Source organism: Centruroides vittatus, unplaced genomic scaffold (genome assembly GCF_030686945.1).
Source record: "Centruroides vittatus isolate TY-2023 unplaced genomic scaffold, ASM3068694v2 contig_2726, whole genome shotgun sequence".
NCBI classification, from domain to species: Eukaryota; Metazoa; Arthropoda; class Arachnida; order Scorpiones; family Buthidae; genus Centruroides; species Centruroides vittatus.
In genome coordinates, this window is record NW_027121735.1 from 737,547 (window position 1) to 759,831 (window position 22,285).

Here is a 22,285-nt window from a genome sequence, read left to right on the forward strand (position 1 = left end):
AAATATCATAAAAATTCTATATTATACATTCAAATCTTGATATAGCACTCTTCTTTGTAGTGCCTATGAAAACTTGTGAATGTATCATTCCCCATAAATATTAAACAGAGTAACTCTAGTATCTGTGAATTACTAAATGTGCTATTTGCATTGCAAGTAATGTCTCCGTCAAATGATGTAGACCTCATTACTATATACAATTCTTGTTTGATACACTAGTATTTGTTTGCCTTTCAAACTGGAGAGTTTGACTATTTTTATTGATTAAATATACACGGATTTATCAAAAATGCTATCATCAATAATATATTTCTGCATGAAGTGGAAGGCAAACAATGAAAAATTTTAACGTGGAATTAGCTACATTTTGAGGAATATATTACAAATTTTTACTAATAAAATATAATTTGAGTTAGTAAAAACTAATATTAAACCTTAAAATTGGCTCTTTATTTAAAACTAAATTACAAGTTAATAGGATTGCATACTAGCAAGAATAGTCACAAAATTAAATCTCGTCTGTATATTTCCTATAAACGTATTTCTTCTTCGGTTTCTTAGATTCTTCCAACAATTTTTCCACACTCTTTCGTAATGCCGGGGGCTGAAATTCCTCGTCTAGCGTACACTCTGCCGGATACTCGGTCTGTTGTAAACGGCTTACGCTCGCTCTAATGATGTCGATGTCCAACAGAAACGAATTGTTTAGGTCCTTTAAAATTGTCGGGGAAGCGTTGAAGTAAAACAAAAAATAGCTGAAAAATAAAGCCAGATTAACAATTATTTGCAATTTATAACTTTATAAAAATTAACTTGCTATATAAATTTTGGCATGTCCATTCGCGACCGTCGGAACACAATTAACAGTAGCAGAGTCGACCTTTCTTTAGAGACTTGTATAAAAATTCCCGTGGTATTATGCTTTAACATTTAGTCCTGGATTGTTTTAATATTTAGTTTAAAATTTCTTTGTAAAAATTTTATAAAAAAGGATTAAACAGTGTCTTTGACTAGTATGTAAAACATTCCTAAACATTTGTATGAAAGTCAAGCAACAGAGTTGCATGTTATAGAATCCTATTCTCATGGAATTATAAAGAAAAGGGTGGAAATCAAATGTATAACCAGATTTTTCCTGTATAGGATGATATGTTTTCTTCTACTGACATCATTCTGTACAACATCACTTTTTAAAGTTGCAATTACTGTCTTATAACCATACTTAAATCATCTGACAAGATAATTTCAACATTGCAGCAAAATAATCTTGTATTCTCCATAATTTCCAAGTACTAGGCAACTTAATGGGTTGTATATAACTATGAATTTGGTTATAACCTAATGAGTTCTAATTATTTATAGTTTGTCTGTCTGTCTTCTATACACTTCTAAACCCTCTGACTAATATGCATCCAAATTTTACCGACCTTCCTTGCAGGAAGTACAAAACAATGTCAGTTGCATTCAAACAGAACAAAAAATTTTTGAAACATTCTACAATAAATATTTCAAATGTTGATAACCAGACCTTTGAAGTTATGAATACATGTGTTACCCTCCCCAATGCACATGCTTTCAGTTCATATAGTGTCATATATTTCAAAAAAGACTCCACGGAACAGGTTACAGCCTTGACACTCACCTTGTTCCACGTGGCCGGGTTCGAGTCCAAGACGATCCGAAGTTTATTTTGAGGGAAAATCTATAAGTCAAGATATAGAGAGTCGTTACACACCTATAAAACGATGCTATTACCTATTACAGTAGCTTCTGTTTATAAATTTTAAGTGACTCAATAGGTCACAGGTGAGTGAACAGTAACACCATCTATTGCAAAGTGAAAATGCAAATTAGGACTTTGTACACAACCTGTGTACGAGACCATTTTTGCAGGATGTGGGTCTTGTGCATAATGGTGTACGCATTACTTTAAGGTTATTACATATTTCTCACAGTAACATCCTGTATAAATCTAGGGGTATAATACATTGAATGTATAGACAGATACGTTAAACACTTGCAAACCGGAATACAGTCTGTATATTCTATATTATTGATACGAATGGGCCAATTGGTTTGAGATTTGGCATGCTAAAGGTTCTACATGTTGATGCTATTTTGCAAGAATAAGGCAAGACAGACAAAGACAACATTGAGACTTCTATTACTATTGAGATATTTCACATCTAAAATCAAAATTAAATTCGAAAAACATTGCCACAAGATTCTGATATGAAGGAATAAAAATTCACATTAAAAAAAATCTTTACCCACAAATATACAAGAAATCACAACATTTACATTGCATCGAATGAAGTCTATGATTATATCGGTGTAATATAGATTTATCATACGCCAACGTGTACCATATAACAGGAATGTGTTCACAAGTTCCTCCAGTTGTGCGACAATTATAGATGTACTTTTTTAATCAGTGATCAATGCAAGCAATGCTATGTTACATGTATGTTCATTTGAAAAAAGTTAATAAATAATTAGTAACAAATAACTGACTATTCTTTTACATTTCAATACAAAGTGTCATGTATAAATGGGGTTTCAAAGAGAATAGTGCCAGTTTTTTGAAACAGTGGCTACATTTCTTAACACTTGGTTTGCTACAGAATTTTGGTGTGCTATAAGATACAAATGGTTGAAAACTGTTGGTGTAATTAGTGTGTTTCAGGAGTTTTTTTGACAGCAATATTTATGGTTTTTAATCAATCTGAGTTTGGAACACTCAAGAAGGCAAATGATTCAATGATTTTTCTTTTGATTTGCCAAATCGTAAATGCTGTTTTTGACTGGAACTTGCTGATGTAAGCAACATGTGCAGGGCAGCTATCAGTTTGTTAAAAATGGAGGTTAATTTTGAATGTAGGATGCAGATATACTCTCCAAAATAAAATTCAAACAAAATATAATGATCTTATAAATAATGCTTGGGCTCATATTAATTTTATTTTTTAGAACCAAATGTTCTCAAGAATGAATTAGCAATTGTAGTTAATGTGCTGGATTAATCAATGAACCGTTAACGGTGGGTAAATTTGGAGGAGAGCTAACATTTTTGATACAGTTAATGGGCCATCTTCAGGCATGGAAAGATGAAAGTGAATATGGATCGTGCCAAATTATTATTTGCATTTATTACTCATTTTTACAGCAAAATACTGAGCTTTACAGCTGATAATTGACAAAAACAGTCCTGACATGAAGTGAACATTGTTACATGGGAGAAAAATCACACCTAACCCATGTTAAAAACATTGAGTACTTTTGAAGACATACTGTCTTTGTCATCAGGCAAAAATTGCACACAAATTTTAAATATAATAGAACATAAATGCAATGTTTCTCTTTTTTTAAAATCAGTACAGGCACACGGTTGGAATATCAAATGTTCAATAAAAATTAGAACAGTCGAATAAAAATGAGATGCATGCAAAATTATCAATGAAAATAGAAATCTCCAAGTGATCTTTAGAACAACTACAATGTGAATTGTTTAAATAAAATACTATCAATAAATGTAGAATATTGACAGTAGGATATTTCAGGGTGAAAACAACAGAATATAAAGATTTTTCCATAAGAATAACATTCTTTTGTCATAGCACCATCTCAGTAATCTACTATTAGCCCAAAGGGGTATGTAGCCATGTCCTAATACTCTTTTTGAAATCCTAGTTGCGAGTTTATTATTGGCAATAACTTCTTGATGTTCTGCTATCTAAACTTGCAACATTCTGGATGTAGCTCCAATGTACATTAATGTTGTTCCTGATAATGGCTGCAGTGACATAAACCCCTGATTTTTCATATAACAGTAACACCGTCCCTTACAACAACCTATGTAAGGTAGGCCGGGAAACAATTGATAAAAGGAGACAATAAGTTCTGAAGAGACGAGCTATGTGTAAAGATAAAGTACCCACAAAAGGAATTAAAGGATGAACATTGCAGTGATCTTGTTTATTAAAAAGGAATGTCTGAGGATATATCAATTTCCTGACACAATTAAGGGGATACTTAAATTTAGCTATCCTGCCCTGCATACTACATCTGATATAATTTGCATCTCTTTAACATATATTTGGGTGGACAGAACTAAGAATGCTCTACGTATGAGAGCCGAAGTAGCAGAATTTACAAAGAACGGACTGGAAGGCACTGATAGGGACAATCTGTGGTAATGTACCAACCTTGTGGTGGAGAGAAAACATAAGCCCAGCAGGTAGTCTGTGTATGAGTTAAAAAGGGGTATCTCCCACTTTGTTCGTGCTCAACAGAAAAATTAATTATTAAATAGATAGAAAATAGACATGTTATCTTCTATCTATACAAATTGCAATGAAAGTGCTTGCAATTTTTAACAAATATACGTTTTTAATATCAGTTAGGTGTAATTTCTCTCCCCGTATGATCTTCACTTTATTCATTATAGATGGATCTGATTTATAGTGGTTTAGGCTAGATAGGCCATAATTGTAAAATGTCATTCTTATCAGCTGCAATAGCTCACAGATCTGTGGTAATATCATCTGTATTCCTACATTACAGTATTACCACAGCTATTGCTGTGGTAATACTATAATGACAAAGGAAAATTTTGTTAAGCAATGAGGCATATCTTCACTTCAGTGGAACTGTGACTACTGCAATTAGGCTTCTAAAAGCCTTCATCTTTTACAGAATATTCCACTGCACTTGGCAAAAGTTACAATCTAGTGTGGATTTACAGCCATATTTATCTTTGAAGAAGCTAGTTTCAAGGAGCCTGTGACATGCATCGTGGTGGCCTAGTTATTGAGAGATGCTCAACACTTCTGTTATACCCTAACTGTAACAGTGACAAAGCATTGCAACTTTCATGTCAGGTGGAACACCTCCATATCTGTGTTTAGCAGTTTCTGTAACATTTCATCAATAACAGTGTGACTTGTACCATTTCCTACCTCCTAGTCACCTCATTGTTCAGATCTTAGTTCTTACAAATTTTGATTGTGGGAAAATTTAAAATGTGTGGTTTATTCATAATATGTTGTGAATTTGACAGCTTTGAAAGATAGTATCACATTGCATGTGAGTTGCATCAGAGGAAAAGATGCAGTCAGCCATTGAACCATTGTTCATCACCTTTGGAATGGGCACCACATTGAGCAGTATACTTTGCATCACCAAGCTCTCTTTACAGTGTGAATGTCTTGATCAAATAAAAGATTTGTTGCTTGCAGTGTCAAGAGTGCCAAAGAAGTGACAAGTTTAATTACTAATTTGTTTTTTGTGGAAATGAATACATTCCAGTTTGCATCAGACAGATCACCAATGAACCTTAACAGTATAAAAACAGGTCCTAATATTCACAAACGAGTCCATCGGTGCAGCAACCGATGCACATTGCATTCGTTGGGCTGTGGATACAAGCTCTCGAGTTAAATCAGACGAGTATAAAAATGGTGTTAATAATATAAACACAGAGGCGGTTGTATTGCTTCATCGCAATTCACTACATCCACAACCCAACAAGTGCAATGCGCATCGATTGCTGCACTTGCGAATATTGGAACACATTTTTGTACATCACAGTACGATATGCCGTTTGATTCATACCAGAATGTACCCAGTGTGAAACTCGTGTGTCGTGTGTTTTGACTACATATTACTACCTAAGGTAACATTAACCAATATATTTATTATACTTGATCAAGTATTCTTTTTATCTCTATTGGTACTAACCTTCCTTCTTTGTGTACCCGATCATGTGCACTCATTTTAAAAGGAAGTTGTTTCGTTCCCAAATTTTCAATTTTTCTAAGAACTCCGTCAGCCTTTAATATCGCCATTCCAGACCTTTTTAAAGTGTCGACAAGCTCCGGCTACGAATAAAATAAAATTAAAATAACAAATTCCGTACCGAAAAATATAATAGAAAATTTAAAAATCGTGGACTTACTCTCGTCATCTTCCTCAAAATTAAAGCAAGTTCGTAACAAGGCATTTTTACTTGTTTACTTGTTCTTAATTTTCAAACACACTGCACATGTTTACTCTGCCATGTTTTTGCGTATCGTTGGCCGTCCAGTGGCAGAAAATGGTTTGAGAACGAATCGATTTTTTTTAAAAATAATATATAAAACAAAATTAATTTTATAACATTCGTAGACAGTTTATATTAATATACTTTAAATTAATTTTTATAAATAAATATTTTTGAAACATAAATAGATAAATATTTGCGTTAAGGCAAATATTTATCTATTTAATCCGGGATATGTCGGGCCCCATCTTCACTAACTGGCCTTTTGTAGTCTGGCCGAACCCGTGTTGTGTCTGATTAAAAAAATGGCCTTTTTAGTTCCCTTTAGTCCCCTTAGGCCTTTAGTGAAAAGGGGTTTTAAAAAAGTAATATCTTAAGTCTGAAGAAAAAACTTAACGAATGCGGCAACCGGAAGTTTATACAACACGAACATAATATAAACATTTTATTCGGAAGTATATTTTACGAATAAAAATTATATTTTAATTTTACTCGTTATAAATTATTTATTAAAACATATTAAAAATTTAATTGCGAAAAAAATTTTAAAAAATTGTAGAGGGCCTATAAATTCGTTCACGAAGGAGGAGCGACATTTTCAAAATGGCCGCTGCTAGATTTTCTGTAGTGGTGAGTTTAATATAAAATTCTATCAAATTTTAAGTTGTTATTAATTTATAACTGTATTAATGTACAAAATATAACGTAGAATAGATTTTAATATAGAACTATGGGCGTATTTTATGCAAAATATATAAATTTGACCTTTAGGGTCATCTGATCGTGAAAATGGTACAAGTTACTTTTAGGTAATTTGTGTATATGTGAATTCAAATACAAATTAACTAAAGGTAACTTGAACCGTTAACTTTACGGGCTTCAATTTGAAAAAATTTTGACCTATGAATTCCCACTATTGTCTGTATGTCCATCCGTCCGGATGTCTGTCCGTAATCTCGATGATGGAGTTAGATAGATGAAAGCTGAGACTGGATGTGGAAAGCTTAGAGATAGGAGGGCTCAATTCAAGCACTGAATGAAGCGTTTGGGACCTTATCAGAGCTGTAGAGTATATGTATAGGAGCAAAAAAGTCAAAGAAACCATACCACTACAAGAATCCCTTTGTGAGATACAGCCCCCAAAATCAGGTCGTGCGAGATTGCGAGTTGCATTGCTCCACTAAGACTATTGCATTTAACCATTTAGCCCAGGGGTGGCCAACAGTTTTTGCCCCCGGGCCGAATTGGAAAGAAAAAATTTTTCATGGGCTGAATGAAATATTAAAATTAAATCATGTTAAATACAAATACACTGATTCGGGCCGCAGGTCAGGTTTGTTCGAACAGAAGTTCCTGACGCATGTGCAATGTCATTTTACAATGCGAAGAAACGTACAGGCAAGGTAGCGCTGTGTGTTACATGTCAGCATAAACAGTGACACGGCAGATGAGTTTCAGTGAGTGTGGGGTCTTTCGTTTTTCAAATAGTGTGAATTTATAACAGACGAATACAAAAGTTGTAAATCTCTACAATGGAATTTTTTTAAAAAATGAAGGAGTCTCACGGGTCATCCATTTAACCAATTATTGGAAGTTAAGTAGCTAATATTGAAAAATTAACCATGGGCTGCATGAACCCATTATGCAGGCCGGATCTGGCCCACGAGCTGTATGTTGGCCATCCCTGATTTAGCCCATGCAACTATGCCGCACGGGCTTTGAGTAGCCCACTTGACTGTTCGTGGAGTACTTGATGTTATATAGTTTTAGGGTGTGTGGGGGCTCGCCCACACTTGGGCACTGAGATGCGAGTGATGGTGAGCACTGAAGCTCGCGACTACGTACAGAGCGTTGGTGAAGGCTTGCAACTGCACTCCTTGTTGACAGAGCATGGAGAATAGGCAGTATACTGATAAATGTTAAAAACTGACTTTTAGAGGCAGATATCTTGTGAAGGGTTGCATGTACAGGTATGGTTCCTTTGACTTTTCTGCTTGTACAAAGGGGAGAAAAACCCCTCATTTGGAGTTTGAATCTTATCGGTAGGAGGCCACAATTAAGTATATACAAACTTCTGGTGGAGGTCACGTTATTTCAATTCAAAAATTTTCCTTGAAAGGAGTTAGATAGATGACTGGCACAAGTCTATTGTTAATGGAAAAGTATGACACAGGGACAGCCATACTAATTAGAGGTGGAGAGCATATACTTTAAATTAAATACTGTGCATTAAAAATATGAGTAAAAATTGCAGCCAGGCATTGTGACGATGTCACAATAAATAATTGCTTGAACTAAAAATACATTTAAGTATTTAACACTAAATAAATAAATTTTTAATTAAAATGTTTAAATTGATTGACTCAAAATGGTGACCACCGAATGGAAATTTTAGTCGAGGAAATGGGAGAAAGTTGCACAGTGACATATTGCGTGAATACGGAACCAGCAGAACCGTATTTGTTGAATTCTTGGCCAGAAACTCACCAGCAACGAGAGCATTGTGAGCTGGTGCATTATCATGGTGTATAAAACACAATTTTTCTCACCACAAACTGGGTCGTTTTCACCAATTTCTTTGTGCAAATGATGCAAAATGCTGAAATAAAATTCTTTGTTGGCGGTTCGGAAGGAATTTGTGATGCACCACCCATAGCAAAGAAACTGGTCGACTGACATCGATTTTTTTACCAACTGTAAAGTGGTCTTTTCGGTCTTGCTTTACTTTTCGAATGCCGTTCACTCAATTGTTGAGTTGTTTTGATATCAAGAACGTAGATCCATGTTTTGTCACCCATCAAATGAATTTAAGAACAATTTGCCTTGTTTCCTTGAACACTCTAACACTGTTTTTGAAAAACTCGACATTTTTGGGATGACTCGAGAAGCAGCACACCATGAGCCCAAATGATATTTTAAAATTGCTTGACAAGATCCAAATGATACTGGAATGTGTTCAGTAATTTTCCTAATTGTTAAATGACAATCGTCGAGTACCAAATCTCTAACTCGAGTGACATGTTCATCAGTTGAAGTGGATGGTCTACTAGAGTATGGTTTGTCTTTGATGCATTCTCTGCTTTCCGGTAATATCTTGTACCAATCAAACTCTTGTTTTTGATACACTTTTTTCAACATTTCCAACATTTTTGTAGCAATAATTTTGTTCCAAAAACAAAATTTATTGCTCGATTACACTAGCAATTTTGAAAAATTTCTGGCATGAAACAAGCATTTATTTCTAAGTGAAAATGAGCAATGACGACAGTGCTCTCTTGCAAGCGCATAGTTTAAATGAACTATTTGCAATACTTTTTACAGTAGTATAAATGATTCTTGTACAATAGATTATTACTTTAAATAAACTGTTGCTTGAGGATGTTGGAATAAATGGCAACTTTGATGATTCGATGATTGAATTTTGATCCATCTATGCTTTGTTGCCCACAAGACAGTTGTTTTCTGAGGATGCAGAAGCATCTTTACAAATTGCTGGAGAGTTTTTTGTTGTCTGGAATTGATAATTTTGTCAATTGGAGTATCCTTCTGAGTGAAGGTATACCTCATCCAAAAACAACACAAATTGACAGCCACGATTTCATCATTGATTAGACCAAGAATTGTGCTCACCATGCCAGGTCTATATTGTTTTCTTTCATTATTTAGTTGTGAACAAATAACAGTATTCAAGAATCTTTGTAATTATTCCTACATTCTTTATGAAATAACGGCTTGAGCTTAGAACATCTAAACTTGATTTCTAATGTATTTTGAGTTTATGGTGCTTAAAATGCTTAATTACATGTTACATTTGAAAATCCAAATGTGGTCACACCCCAATGCAGTTTTTTGATGCTTCGCTGTAATAATAATAATAATAATAATAATAATAATTGGTGTTTCTGTGGCAATGCATCCACAGACCACAAAGGCTGGAAAACCACGCCAACGGATGAAATGGACAGTAGAAATGAACGAGTTTATCATCCGTACTTACTACACCATCACAAAACTCGAAACAAACATGACAGCATACAGACAACAACTACACCATAGATTCATACAACAGTATCCTCACCTCACTGTCACCGAACAAAGGGTTATTGATCAAAAAAGAACAATTATACACAACAACCTTATTCCACAAACAACACTTGAACTTATCAAACAACAGGTTGCTGATCAAATACATCAACAGACAGAAACATCTAACATTAATGAAGATCACGTAACCTGTCAGGATAATCCAGTAACAAGCATTGATAATAACACACACTTTACCACTAACACAACAATTACCACTAATGATACTACAGACACTTCCTCGTCCATCACAAATAACATAGACATGGATTTAGTTAATACGCTCTCACTTATATTTCAGGAAACACTCACTAAATATACAGGCACAGATCCCACACAACGACCACGAATACCAAAAATCAACACGTCAAAGGAAGTAGGAAAAACACTAAATTGTGTAAACACTCACTTACTACCACACTACATTCATTCAATTTCTACACTCGCAGACATTCATACATTAGTTTATGCTGGGGCAGTCACAGTAGTGACACACCATGGACTGAAAGTACAATCACAGACAAATACACAGAAAACTCAATTCTATCACAAGCCTGCCTGGCAGAGAAGAATAGAAACACAAATAAATGACATTAGACAGCAATTAGGCAGGCTGACACAATACACTAAAAACAACATAACACCCAAATTAAGGAAACAGCTCAAAAACATTTTTAAGAAAATAAAAACACACACAAAACACGAACATCACAACACACACATTACAGAATACATTGATACACTAAAACAAAAACTTGCTGCCAAAGCACGTAGACTCAAACGATACAAAACATGTACACTACGAAAACAACAAAATAAATTATTTAAAAACAATGAAAAACTCTTTTACAGACAAATTAATAACAAAGCAAACACTGATACACAGCACAGTGGCACACCAACAAAGAAGAACTCACAACATATTGGTCTTTTCTTTGGTCCAGTGCTGTCACGCACAATGCCGATGCAGGCTGGATTGAGGAGGAGAACAGAAACTTGCACAACATACAAACTATGCCCTATGCTGAAATAAACATACATGATTTCCAATACACTGTTAACAGAGCACACAACTGGAAGACACCTGGTGTAGACAACATTCACAATTTCTGGTACAAAAAGTTTACATCACTGCACCAGGAACTAGCTAAACATCTAACACACATCATCATCAATCCACAAGGCATGCCAAATTTTCTTACTCGGGGCATCACCTACATGAAACCTAAAAACAACAATACCACAGACCCCACACAATACAGACCAATTACATGTCTTCCAACACTCTACAAATTATTGACATCCTGTATCGCAAACAAAATATACAAACATATTGAAGAACACGACATTCTAACAGAACAACAAAAAGGTTGCCGTAGAAACCACAGGGGATGCAAAGAACAGTTACTCATAGATTCAGTCATTCTACGGCAAGCACACAAACAACACAGAAACATACACATGGCATATATAGACTACAGAAAAGCATTCGCCAGTGTTCCACACAGTTGGCTGCTACATATTCTACACATGTACAAAATACATCCATCACTCATTACATTCTTCCAAAACACTATGCAGCACTGGAGAACAACACTACATCTCAGTGCTCATAACACTTCCATACAAACAAACCAAATTTTTATTAGGCGAGGAATTTTTCAAGGAGATTCCTTGAGTCCTCTCTGGTTCTGCTTAGCCCTGAATCCATTATCCAACATGTTAAACAACACGCAATATGGTTACAATATCAGACACGAAAAAACAACACAGTTTACACTGTCGCATCTCATGTACATGGATGACATAAAACTTTATGCATCCACACAAAAACAACTTCATCAACTCCTACAAATCACACATTCATACACCAAGGACATACAAATGGAATTTGGCCTAGATAAATGCAAAACACTTCACATAGAAAAAGGAATCCTGAAGAAAGAAGATTTTGCACTTAGAAATGGAGACATTATTGAATCGATGGAAGAGGGCGAGTTCTACAAGTATTTAGGATTCCAACAGGCCAAACTAACAGAACATGCACAAATAAAGCAAAGATTAATTAAAGAATACCAAAGTAGGTTAAATGCTATTCTCAGAACACAGTTAAAGCAATAAACACGTATGTCATCCCAGTACTCACATATTCTTTTGGAGTTATGCATTGGACTCACACAGATCTTGAGCAACTCCAAAGGAAAACAAGAGCAACACTTACTAAGCATAAACAACATCATCCTAAATCTGCCACAGAAAGATTAACCCTTCCACGTAAAGATGGCGGACGTGGCCTGATTGACATAGTAAACCTTCACTACAAACAAATACAATCACTGCGAGAGTTTTTCTACAAGAAACAAGAAACATCACAATTACATAAAGCAGTAACTCTAGCAGACTCAAATAACACACCATTAAATTTACACTCACATCATATGGACACAACACAACATATAAAAAGCATAGACACCATTAAGCAATCGTGGGCTCGAAAGGCACTCCATGGCAGGCATCCTTATGATCTGGCCCAGGATTTTGTTGACAAAACTGCATCAAACAGCTGGTTAGCTCAGGGATGCCTCTTTGGGGAGACGGAAGGATTCATGATTGCCATACAGGATCAGGTCATAAATACTAAAAAGTACAGAAAACACATACTCAAAGATGCAACACTCACAAATGACACATGCAGAAAATGTCGCATCATGCCAGAAACTATACAACACATCACCTCTGGTTGCAAGCTCTTGGCACAGACAGATTATTTACACAGACATAATCAAGTAGCAAATATAATACACCAAGAGCTTGCAAAGAAACACAAATTAGTAGACATCCACAAACCATACTACAAATACATTCCACAGACAGTATTGGAAAACAACACGCACAAAATGTACTACGACAGAGCCATAATCACAGATAAAACAATTTACCACAACAGACCAGACATCACACTCATTGACAAACACAATAAAATCACATACATTATAGACATATCCATTCCAAACACTCACAACATACAAAACGCATGCACTGAAAAAATTAGCAAGTACACAGAACTCGCCCAGGAAATAAGGCATCTGTGGAGGATGGATGAGGTGCTTATTGTACCTATTGTTCTCTCCTCTACAGGTATCATACCACACACACTACACAAAAGCCTGGGCACATTACAATTGAATAGAAACATATACATCACACTACAGAAGGCCACTATATTGAATACATGTCATATTGTGAGAAAATTTCTGAATACAGACACACACACTGATACACTTCTTTAATTTCTGTTTTGGTTACTATGCCTTGACTTTGGTCCGGCATAGTACACAGCCACCGGTGTTAACCGAGTATATCTCACTTAACACATAATAATAATAATAATAATAATTATTATTATTCTTCGTAATTACTTCTGCTGAACAAGAGTTAATTTTAAAATAATTCTTATACTTTTGTATAAAGAAATAATAACAACTAGCTAATCGAAATTAAATTGAAATAATTATTTTTAATAAAATGATTAACATTTATTTTGACTTTGATTGCAATACTGAATGTAAAATTCAATTTAATAGATTGATAATATGCAGTATACTGTACTCGCACAAGTTATAGTTTACTGTAACATGTGTGAGTACAGTATACTGCATACCAATTATTAAGTATTTTTAATGTTAATTAATTTTTTAACTCCCTCTACAGGCTCGTCACTTTAGTACCTCGGTTCGGAACCAGGCTGGCCTCGTCCAAGTAAGTACCATTTTATCCTGTAAACATTATAACTTATACATAATTATCCGCTTATCTTATAAAATAGTTTTTACATTGAATTGTCATTAAGATCGTCACAACTTTTTTTTAAAACTTTATTCTTATTCACCATTCGGCAAATACTTTGCTCGTTAAAGCAAAAATTATCTTTACTTCATAAAATATGTGCATTTTTTCTTATTTCGTCCATAGTTACGCAAAGTATTCATTTATATTGATGTAAACATCTTTTGAAATGAATTCTACCATTTTAAAGTACTGTAATTATGTTATTTGTTACTCAAAGTATTTGGCATGCACCAATCAGTACAATAAATGTCCTAGTTGTGTCTCCCATTCAGATATCTTGTTGTCTACTTCCTTCAGGAATTGCCATAAACAAAAATGGTAACACCACAATAGAGGTGTTTTGTGTTCTTCAGTTTGTAAAGTCAGAATTACTCATCATTGTGCAACACCAGTAATCTGCAGGAGCTGTAGAATTGTGGCTGCCTTGGGAGAAATAATGGATGTGCCATAATGAGTGTAGGAAGAATTTCTCAGTTGAATGTGTGCCTTGTGACATGAAGAGGCACACATTGAGAAATTGGGGTAAATGTGAAACTTAGTTTTCCCATGTTTTGATATACATTACAATGTTCTCAGATAATAATTAGCTTAAGTACGGTAATTTAAAATGGTAGCATTCATTTTGGAAGATTGTACAAATGAAAATTTCAGATAAATACATAACATTTTTGACATTGAAAAAGTACTTTCAAAAAAGTTTGTGCGCATTTACACTTTGTAGAGAAATACTTATATACTGAATTTTTTTAAAAATGATTTTTGTCAATTGTTGGCTAGATGCACTAGCCAAGGAGTCCCACTCGACACAACCTTCACACACTATCTCTTCTTGCTTCCTTCTCATGCTGTTAGTTCTGTCTTAATTTGTTTATTTTATTTGCTTCCCTTTACATAGTTTTTCTTTAGCCACCTTCTTTTAGTTTATCTTCTCTATCTTCTTCCTTGTAAATAGATGCCTTCTCTCTGTTCTCTATCGCCCCTTCCTCTATGGTAAGCAGATATGTTGGGAGCTTGCTTCATCACGGATGTCAGGTGCGAAGCTTCTGTGTCACGTGGGCCTCCTCGGCTAGTGTGACTGGCCTTTCATTTTTTTGGGTAGAGGCCTTGTTCTTGGTACAGGTATCCCTCAGATGATTGCCAGTGGCGGTTCTTTCTGGGGCTGCCGTCTGCAGTCGGCAATGGGTGTTTTTATCTTGCCTTCTATGGCCTTAAACCACTCGTGGGTGTTGGGTGTCTGTGAAGATGTTGTGTTATTGAGCTGCTGCACCTACCTCTGCAGCTTTTTCTGTTTTTTTGCATGAGATCTTGCCCTTCTCTCTTCTTATGCTGGCTCTGCCAAGGCACTCTGCATTCTTTCTAGTTCTTGGCCAACAATTATGTAGGAAGCATGTAACTCTTAATAATTAACTCACTTGTAGAACATTTGCAGGTAATTGTGTGTAACATAAAAATTTTGCAAATACAATAGATTATTTCTAGTACTTTTAATATATATATTAGTTATTAAGTACATTTTAAGATCTGGCAACTGACTCCAGAGTTCCTCTTACAGCTGTGGGTTCAGCACTTGGCTTTTATCAATATTTTTTTCCTTTTTCACTTACTAGTGTAGATAGTATAGTGGTAGATGGCACTTTTGGCCTGGCCAACAGGCTGGTTGTATGGAGTTTTTTGGGTTTTTTCCACATGATATAATCTGAATGGGGACCAGCTTTCTTGGGAAGACCTCCTGGAAGGCAAACTTTAGCAAAGACTTATAAGTTGTAGCCAGTGACCTCAATCAAAATTAATTATTTCAGATTGCTAGAGTTAGTTGTAAATGGTCTTTCCACAGCTGCAGGAGTTCTTCTGTCGCTCTGGACAGATCAGAAATTTGTGAAAATGAAAGCAATGACAAATGGTTTTTATTAGAATAGGTCTTAATACTTCTTGCTCACTCCTTTTTCAAATAAACTTTAGTAATAAACTGTGTTGTATGTTAAGGGTTATCAAATGCATATCAAGAACACACAAACAATTTGCATCGTTTAAAAGACATGATAAATAACAACACAGTAAACACTTCATTGTACACAAATCGAAATACATTACAACACAATTCAAGTGCATAGATTTACACAAATACATAATACTTAGCTACAATGGCATGTATGCTTGTATGTAGCTACAAGGAATGTATGACTCAACTTAATGTAGTGTGTTAATAGTGTACTTTTAATGTACATCCATAAACAAACCTCTTAGTGCTCTCCGAGCGGAAAGAGGTTTATGGTTCTTCAGAAAAAAAAAATTGTATAATACAATATGTTGTATTCTTTGTTGTTAACTATTTTGAATAACATACACATATTTTTACATTTTGTTATGGTGAATACAGCACTTTCTTGTAGACTAATTTTAAAATAAATTTATTGTTTCAGTAGAATAATTTTGTAAAGTTTGCATCATCATTGATGTTTTTACCAGTGAATGAACAAAAAATATAGACTTTAGTATAGCTCGGCTGCTGGCTATAATATTTTGTGTTACAATATCTTTACATAAATTTAAATAGTAGTAAATTAATTGTTACGTATTTACTCTAATAGCCACCAATTGCTGTATTTGGAATTGACGGGCGCTACGCAACCGCTTTGTACTCTGCCGCCTGCAAAGAAAAGAAACTCGAGGCTACAGAAACAGAACTGAAAAGATTGAATGTAAGTAGACAACTGTGCTATTATGTATTTTTGTATTATTATGTTGTATTTTTAAATATGTATTTTTAGTATTTTTTTTGGTCTGATTATAATACAAATTTTATAAACATTAGATTCTTACATCATTAGATACTATCTACCTGTGTTTTCCCATCTTTTTCTGATAGTGTCATCCCCAACTTGGTAATTTTTTCTTTTGCCACCCCCCACTTCATCAATGTAGAATACATATAAGAAAGTATTATGGCACTGCTTGTACTATATTTTTCAGTACTTCAGAAGTGTCATCTTGGCACTCTTGTGTACTACTGCACCCCAATTGAAAATCACTTCCATCTTTTTCTTAATATTGTAAGACGACTGCATTTTCTTATCTTTTTCTTAATATTGTAAGGCGACTGCATGGCAAAGGATTCTTTCCTTTTTATAAGGGATCTAGGTTTAATTAACCATTTATCATACAGTATTTTTCTGAATGTTTACTTATGATACAATTTACTAGGAGAGAGCTTCTTCCCTGACCAAAATGTAGATGTATTACGAATGCACATTAGACCAATAAGGAACAATAAATTAAAGTAACTTGTCACTGCATAACCAGAGAATTCTTTGTTCTAAAACTTCCTTTTACATATCTTACACAATGTTTATTATGTAATATGTTAATGTATATAGGTTAATAATCCTTACTACACCCGATACATTTAAAGCTATACTCCAGTCAAAGCCGAATATAATCGGGTGAGAAAATATATAGGTTAAGGTATAAGGTATATATATATATATAAGAAAAAAATCAGTATTAAAAAAATTTGGCAAGAGCTTTGTCTTATTTTCAATGTTAGGTAGTACATGCTCGTTAGGTTTTTAAATGCTGTTTTTCCATTGACTTAACGTGGGAATGACATTTGACCATCCCAATATCTCTCATTCAAAGTTAAATTTTAAAATTTTGCCTTGCCAAGACACACCATATTATTACTTCTATTAATGTGTAAAATTTTGTTCAAGTCGGTTGATTGCAAAACGTGTTTTGGCTGGCGACTTGTCAGTTTAAGTTGCTGCCAAGGAAGCTTGCTCAATACGATTTTATGTTAATAATGAAATGATACAGTTGGACTAATTAGACATATTATAGTCCAGTAAGAATCTGGCTGTACCCTTTGATTATTAATTAATAGCTACTTTCTTCTGCAATTTCTCCTCTAAATTTTTTCGATCTCCAATTTGTGTATTCTCTGCATTTATACGAAAGGAATATTGTTCCCTTTGTACATGCATTAGCATTTGTGTGCAATGAAAATTTTTTCTGTTTAAAAATATTTGAATGTACTGTTTGCATATGAATAGTTACCGTTTAAATATTTTTACAGCAATTGCTCACTAAAGATGTTAGATTCGCAGAATATATCTCTAATCCTCTCATTAAGAAGTTTATCAAACGAGGTAAGTTTTTTCTTTTTTATTATTATTATTAAAATTTTCTTTGGTAAATTGTGGAATAAATGATCTTTCAATGATTTATGTAGATCAATTAACAGATGCTTTGAAAAAACAGAATTTCAGCAATTTGACTATTAATTTTATTTGTAAGTATACAAAATATTATATTACTTTTCTTAAATGCTGTATATCAAGAGCCCTCTTTGCATAATTGCAGTGTATGCAAAACAATATATATAGTTGAATAATTAGATACAGTACATTAAACTCAATGTACATCAAATATTTACATATTTGATGTATATTATCTACCTCTCCCTGTGGGCGTTAAGAGGGCTTTTTTACTTTTGGCTGTTATGTATACATAACAAGGAATTGATTGGAATCGTGTCAAATTTGACCCTCCAAGCTTTTTTGCAAATCTCCATGTTTTGAGACCTCCTGAATCCAAAAATGGCAAAAAAATTCTGTGCATGTGTGTGTGTTGGTGTCTATTTCATTTAATATCTCAAGATGGAGTAAAGATTAAGAAATGAAATTTGGCACGGTGGCTTATATATAGGGGACATTGATGCTATTAAATTTTGGCAGTGAAAGGCTGAGAGGGTGGGGAGATAGATAGGATAATGTATCTCAAGAGGAGTAGGACTTAATGTTAATTACAAGTAAAATTTGCATTTACACTTTTTTTTATAAAACTCATCCCTACTCTTAAAATTCAGTTTTTTGCCATATTATAGTAATTAAAAATATAAAAGTTATTTTCTAAATAAGATCTCATAACTGGGAAAGTTATGCAACTTGTTGCTAGATTTTTAATCATGCCCATTGTGGGTTTAGTCAGACCCATGACTGGGGTGAATGGGTGGTAAGCTTAATTTTGTTTGTATTCATTATAAAAAATTTCTCTTAATATCTTTTAATACATTTTCTCTTAATTTAATTTCATTTATTTTTTAATTTTAGTAATTAAAAATTCTCTTAATAAATTTTTAAAAAAATAATGCATAAAACTTGCTGTATATTTTGTTGTTGCAGCCCTCTTGGCAGAAAATTCCAGACTACCTAACTTGAAAAGCATACTAGACACCTTTGCCAATATAATGAGTGCATATCGCGGAGAACTGCTCTGCGAAGTGATTACGGCAAAGGCAAGTTTTTGAGAATTTCTTCTCTAGCTAATTGGATTTATCGTTAAAAAAATACTCTTAAGCATATTTTTTGTATTTAATTTTAAATATATAAATTAATTTTGCAGCGTTTGGAAGATGTGCAATTAAAGGAATTGGAAACTGCATTACAGGGATTTTTGAAAAAGGGTGAAAAGATCACTCTTAACACAAAGGTTTTTATGTTTATATTAATTATAGTTTAATATGCATTTAATATATTTTTATGAAATTTCTAAAAAGTTTTGTTTTTGAATTTCATTTTCAATTTGTTATTTGATGATCTCGGAGCAAGAGGGATCCAAGTTCAGCTTTTGATGTTAGAGCCTTGGACACATTCTCGCAAACTCTGCATTCTAAGTTGAATTTGTTATTACATCCTAGGCCCAGAAAGAGAAACAAAAAAGAAAATATGCAAAATATTGTGTAAAAGTTTTCATTATCCCAAAATTAGAATTTAATGACATGGATCATTCTCTCACTCTCATCATTTAAAGATACATCATCATGATTTTTCAGTTCTAAGTAAAATTCACACACTCGCTCTTTACATTTAATATTTTTGGAATCGGAATATGCCGTTATATTTGATGTCAAATTGGAAAATTTCTTCTGACATACAACAAGTTTTGGCATAGTAGTCATTATCAACATGCAAATTAATTATACCATATGCATTGGTAATCGTATAGCCATTAGAATCCAAATTTTTAGTCAAATATATTTGTTTAAAACATCTTCGAAAAGATTACATTATGGTGAAACACCGAAACAAAAGTATATTTTGTGTTGTTGCTGATTGAGGATGCAGAAAAGTTTATTATTAGTCTTACAATTGATGGTGTTTTCAAAGCAAAGATACATAGTAATGGAATTCTTCGAGAGCCGAAGATTAGAAATACTTAAAAAAAGTATGGACAGTTCTGGCAACTTTGCCACTTACCGTTGCAAATTTGCCATAACGAGAACTGACCTCAATTGGTATGGGAAATTCTTGTCACAGTTAATAGTGTGAATTATATATGTATTGAAGTAAGAACAATATATTTTTTACTTGAACTTTGTTTAGATCCAAATATGTTTTTGGTAGTTTGTTTTTAGATTGTTTCAGGAAAAAATTTATAACATTTTTAAAGTGGTTTAGTCTGTTTTTGAGTTTTGAACCAAAGAGATCTAAGAATTGATTTTATTTATAATAAATAAAATTATGGAATTTTTATTTTGTACAAAATAAAAAGTAAAAGTTGACATTTTTAATTCACAGAACAAAAACCAAAAATTCTCATTCAACTTCTTTTATTATAAGCCAAAATTTATTCTGTTGTAGCTTACATAAACTAAGCTGAATATTTCAATAAATGGAATATTTAGCTTAATTTTTGTAAAATTCTACAGGTTTATTCCTCTTTTTCTTTATTGCAGTAAATAGCATGGCACAAAAACATAAATAATAAACTTTATAGCAGTATGACGTACCTTAACGTTATTAAAAACATCACTCTTCACGGTGCATTTTGGGATGACTGATGCTTAATAAAACAAATTGTTCCAATGGCACAGAATTTGCCAATTAATGCTATAAACTTGCCTTAGATGTTTAGGAAGTTCTCGGTAATTACAGACATATGTTAGAAAAATAATTTGTGTAGAAGGTTACATCTGAGTTGCATTTTGACCAGCACCACTCTATTTAAGGTTTAAATTTTGAAATTTTCTAAATGTTCAATTATTTTGTCAAATTTTTTTAGTTTGCTGCTGTTCTATGGAGTGATTTTAATCAAAAATGTATCTTTATTTTTAATGTTTAGTGACATATAGAACTTAAAACTTAAATATAAATTTTAGTTTATCAAATTTAAAATCAAGAATAATTGTAAATAATTATGGAAGAGGTGACCGAATTTAGAATTAATTGAATGTTGTTAAATTAACAGATTGACCCATCTCTCATTGGAGGAATGGTGGTGAGCATCGGAGATAAATATATCGACATGTCGATGGCCACAAAGATTAAAAACTACACGAATCTAATTAAGCAGAGTGTCTAGAATTTCTGAAAAATTAAAATGTAATTCCTGCATTGCTGCTTTGTAGTAAGTGACAAATGTGATTTAGACTTGGAAAGATTGTATTTACTGTGTTTAAAAGGGAAAATAAAGTCAAATAGTAGTAGTGTTTAATAAGGTTTGTGACTTTTGTGTCTTTGAAATTGATCGAAAGGGGTTTGTATGACATCACTTCTCAAACATTGCAGAATTGTTACAATACACGATGACGTGCTAAAGTTTATCTTTGAGGGATCGGGATTAGAGCCTCTTGCGTGGTTTGACCCGATTATATTGGGCCTTATCCCTCACTATTTAGCTGCGCCTATTGAATTTAACCAAATTATAGATGAGTCCTCTTAGAGCTCATGATATAAAAAGACTCGAGTGGAATTAAGTAACACAAAAGTCACCCTGCAAATGTCCCTTATTTTAAATCTGAAAGGCTAAATTGTAGAAAACAATAATCGAGAGTTTCTCTGTTTAGCTAATTCAATATGGTGTTAGATCTTTCTTAGAAAGATTACAGTTTCACATAAAGTAGTAACTATCAAGCATATCAAAACGACTTCACAACGTTTAAAATCGTCATCGCATGCACATCATGCTTGTCTCATTTACTCTTGATAAATTGTTAGTAAGGTCACCCAGAATGATTTTGAAGGCCTCCATTTTGAAAGTATCAACACCAAAACTGTTGCGTGAATTGTTTTGTTCCTCCTCCATTGGAATTTGGTGCAAAATATTGATTTATATTATTAATTAATAATGGATAAATCGGAATACTCTTGCGCATCTCTCCATCAGTTTATCCCGAAAATTACTGTTTCCTTGTAATGTTTAGTTCCTTTAAGTTACTTTGCCATAGGGCGCTCAATATGTATTTTGCCTCGGACTCCATCACTCCGTGCCCTGTGAAAGCAACGGTATTACTGCCAAATTAATCAATATTTGGCT

At 33.6% G+C, this 22,285-nt stretch overlaps 2 protein-coding genes across 2 annotated transcripts; one reads left to right on the top strand and one right to left on the bottom strand.

Moving 5' to 3' along the window:
• Nucleotides 1–428: 428 nt before the first annotated feature.
• mRpS6 (mitochondrial ribosomal protein S6) lies at nucleotides 429–6,078 on the bottom strand. The gene is made up of 3 exons (XM_067266338.1): nucleotides 5,957–6,078; nucleotides 5,740–5,879; nucleotides 429–755 (listed from the first exon to the last, which is right to left on the bottom strand). The coding sequence occupies exons 1-3, from the start codon at nucleotides 5,999–6,001 to the stop codon at nucleotides 509–511; spliced, it is 432 nt and encodes a 143-aa protein (XP_067122439.1). The 5' UTR covers nucleotides 6,002–6,078; the 3' UTR covers nucleotides 429–508.
• A 512-nt stretch (nucleotides 6,079–6,590) lies between these two features.
• ATPsynO (ATP synthase subunit O, mitochondrial) lies at nucleotides 6,591–21,466 on the top strand. The gene is made up of 8 exons (XM_067266328.1): nucleotides 6,591–6,670; nucleotides 13,835–13,882; nucleotides 16,561–16,671; nucleotides 18,045–18,117; nucleotides 18,201–18,260; nucleotides 19,153–19,265; nucleotides 19,373–19,459; nucleotides 21,218–21,466. Exons 1-8 carry the CDS (start codon nucleotides 6,644–6,646, stop codon nucleotides 21,329–21,331), a joined length of 633 nt encoding a protein of 210 aa, XP_067122429.1. The 5' UTR covers nucleotides 6,591–6,643; the 3' UTR covers nucleotides 21,332–21,466.
• The last annotated feature ends 819 nt before the right edge of the window (nucleotides 21,467–22,285 follow it).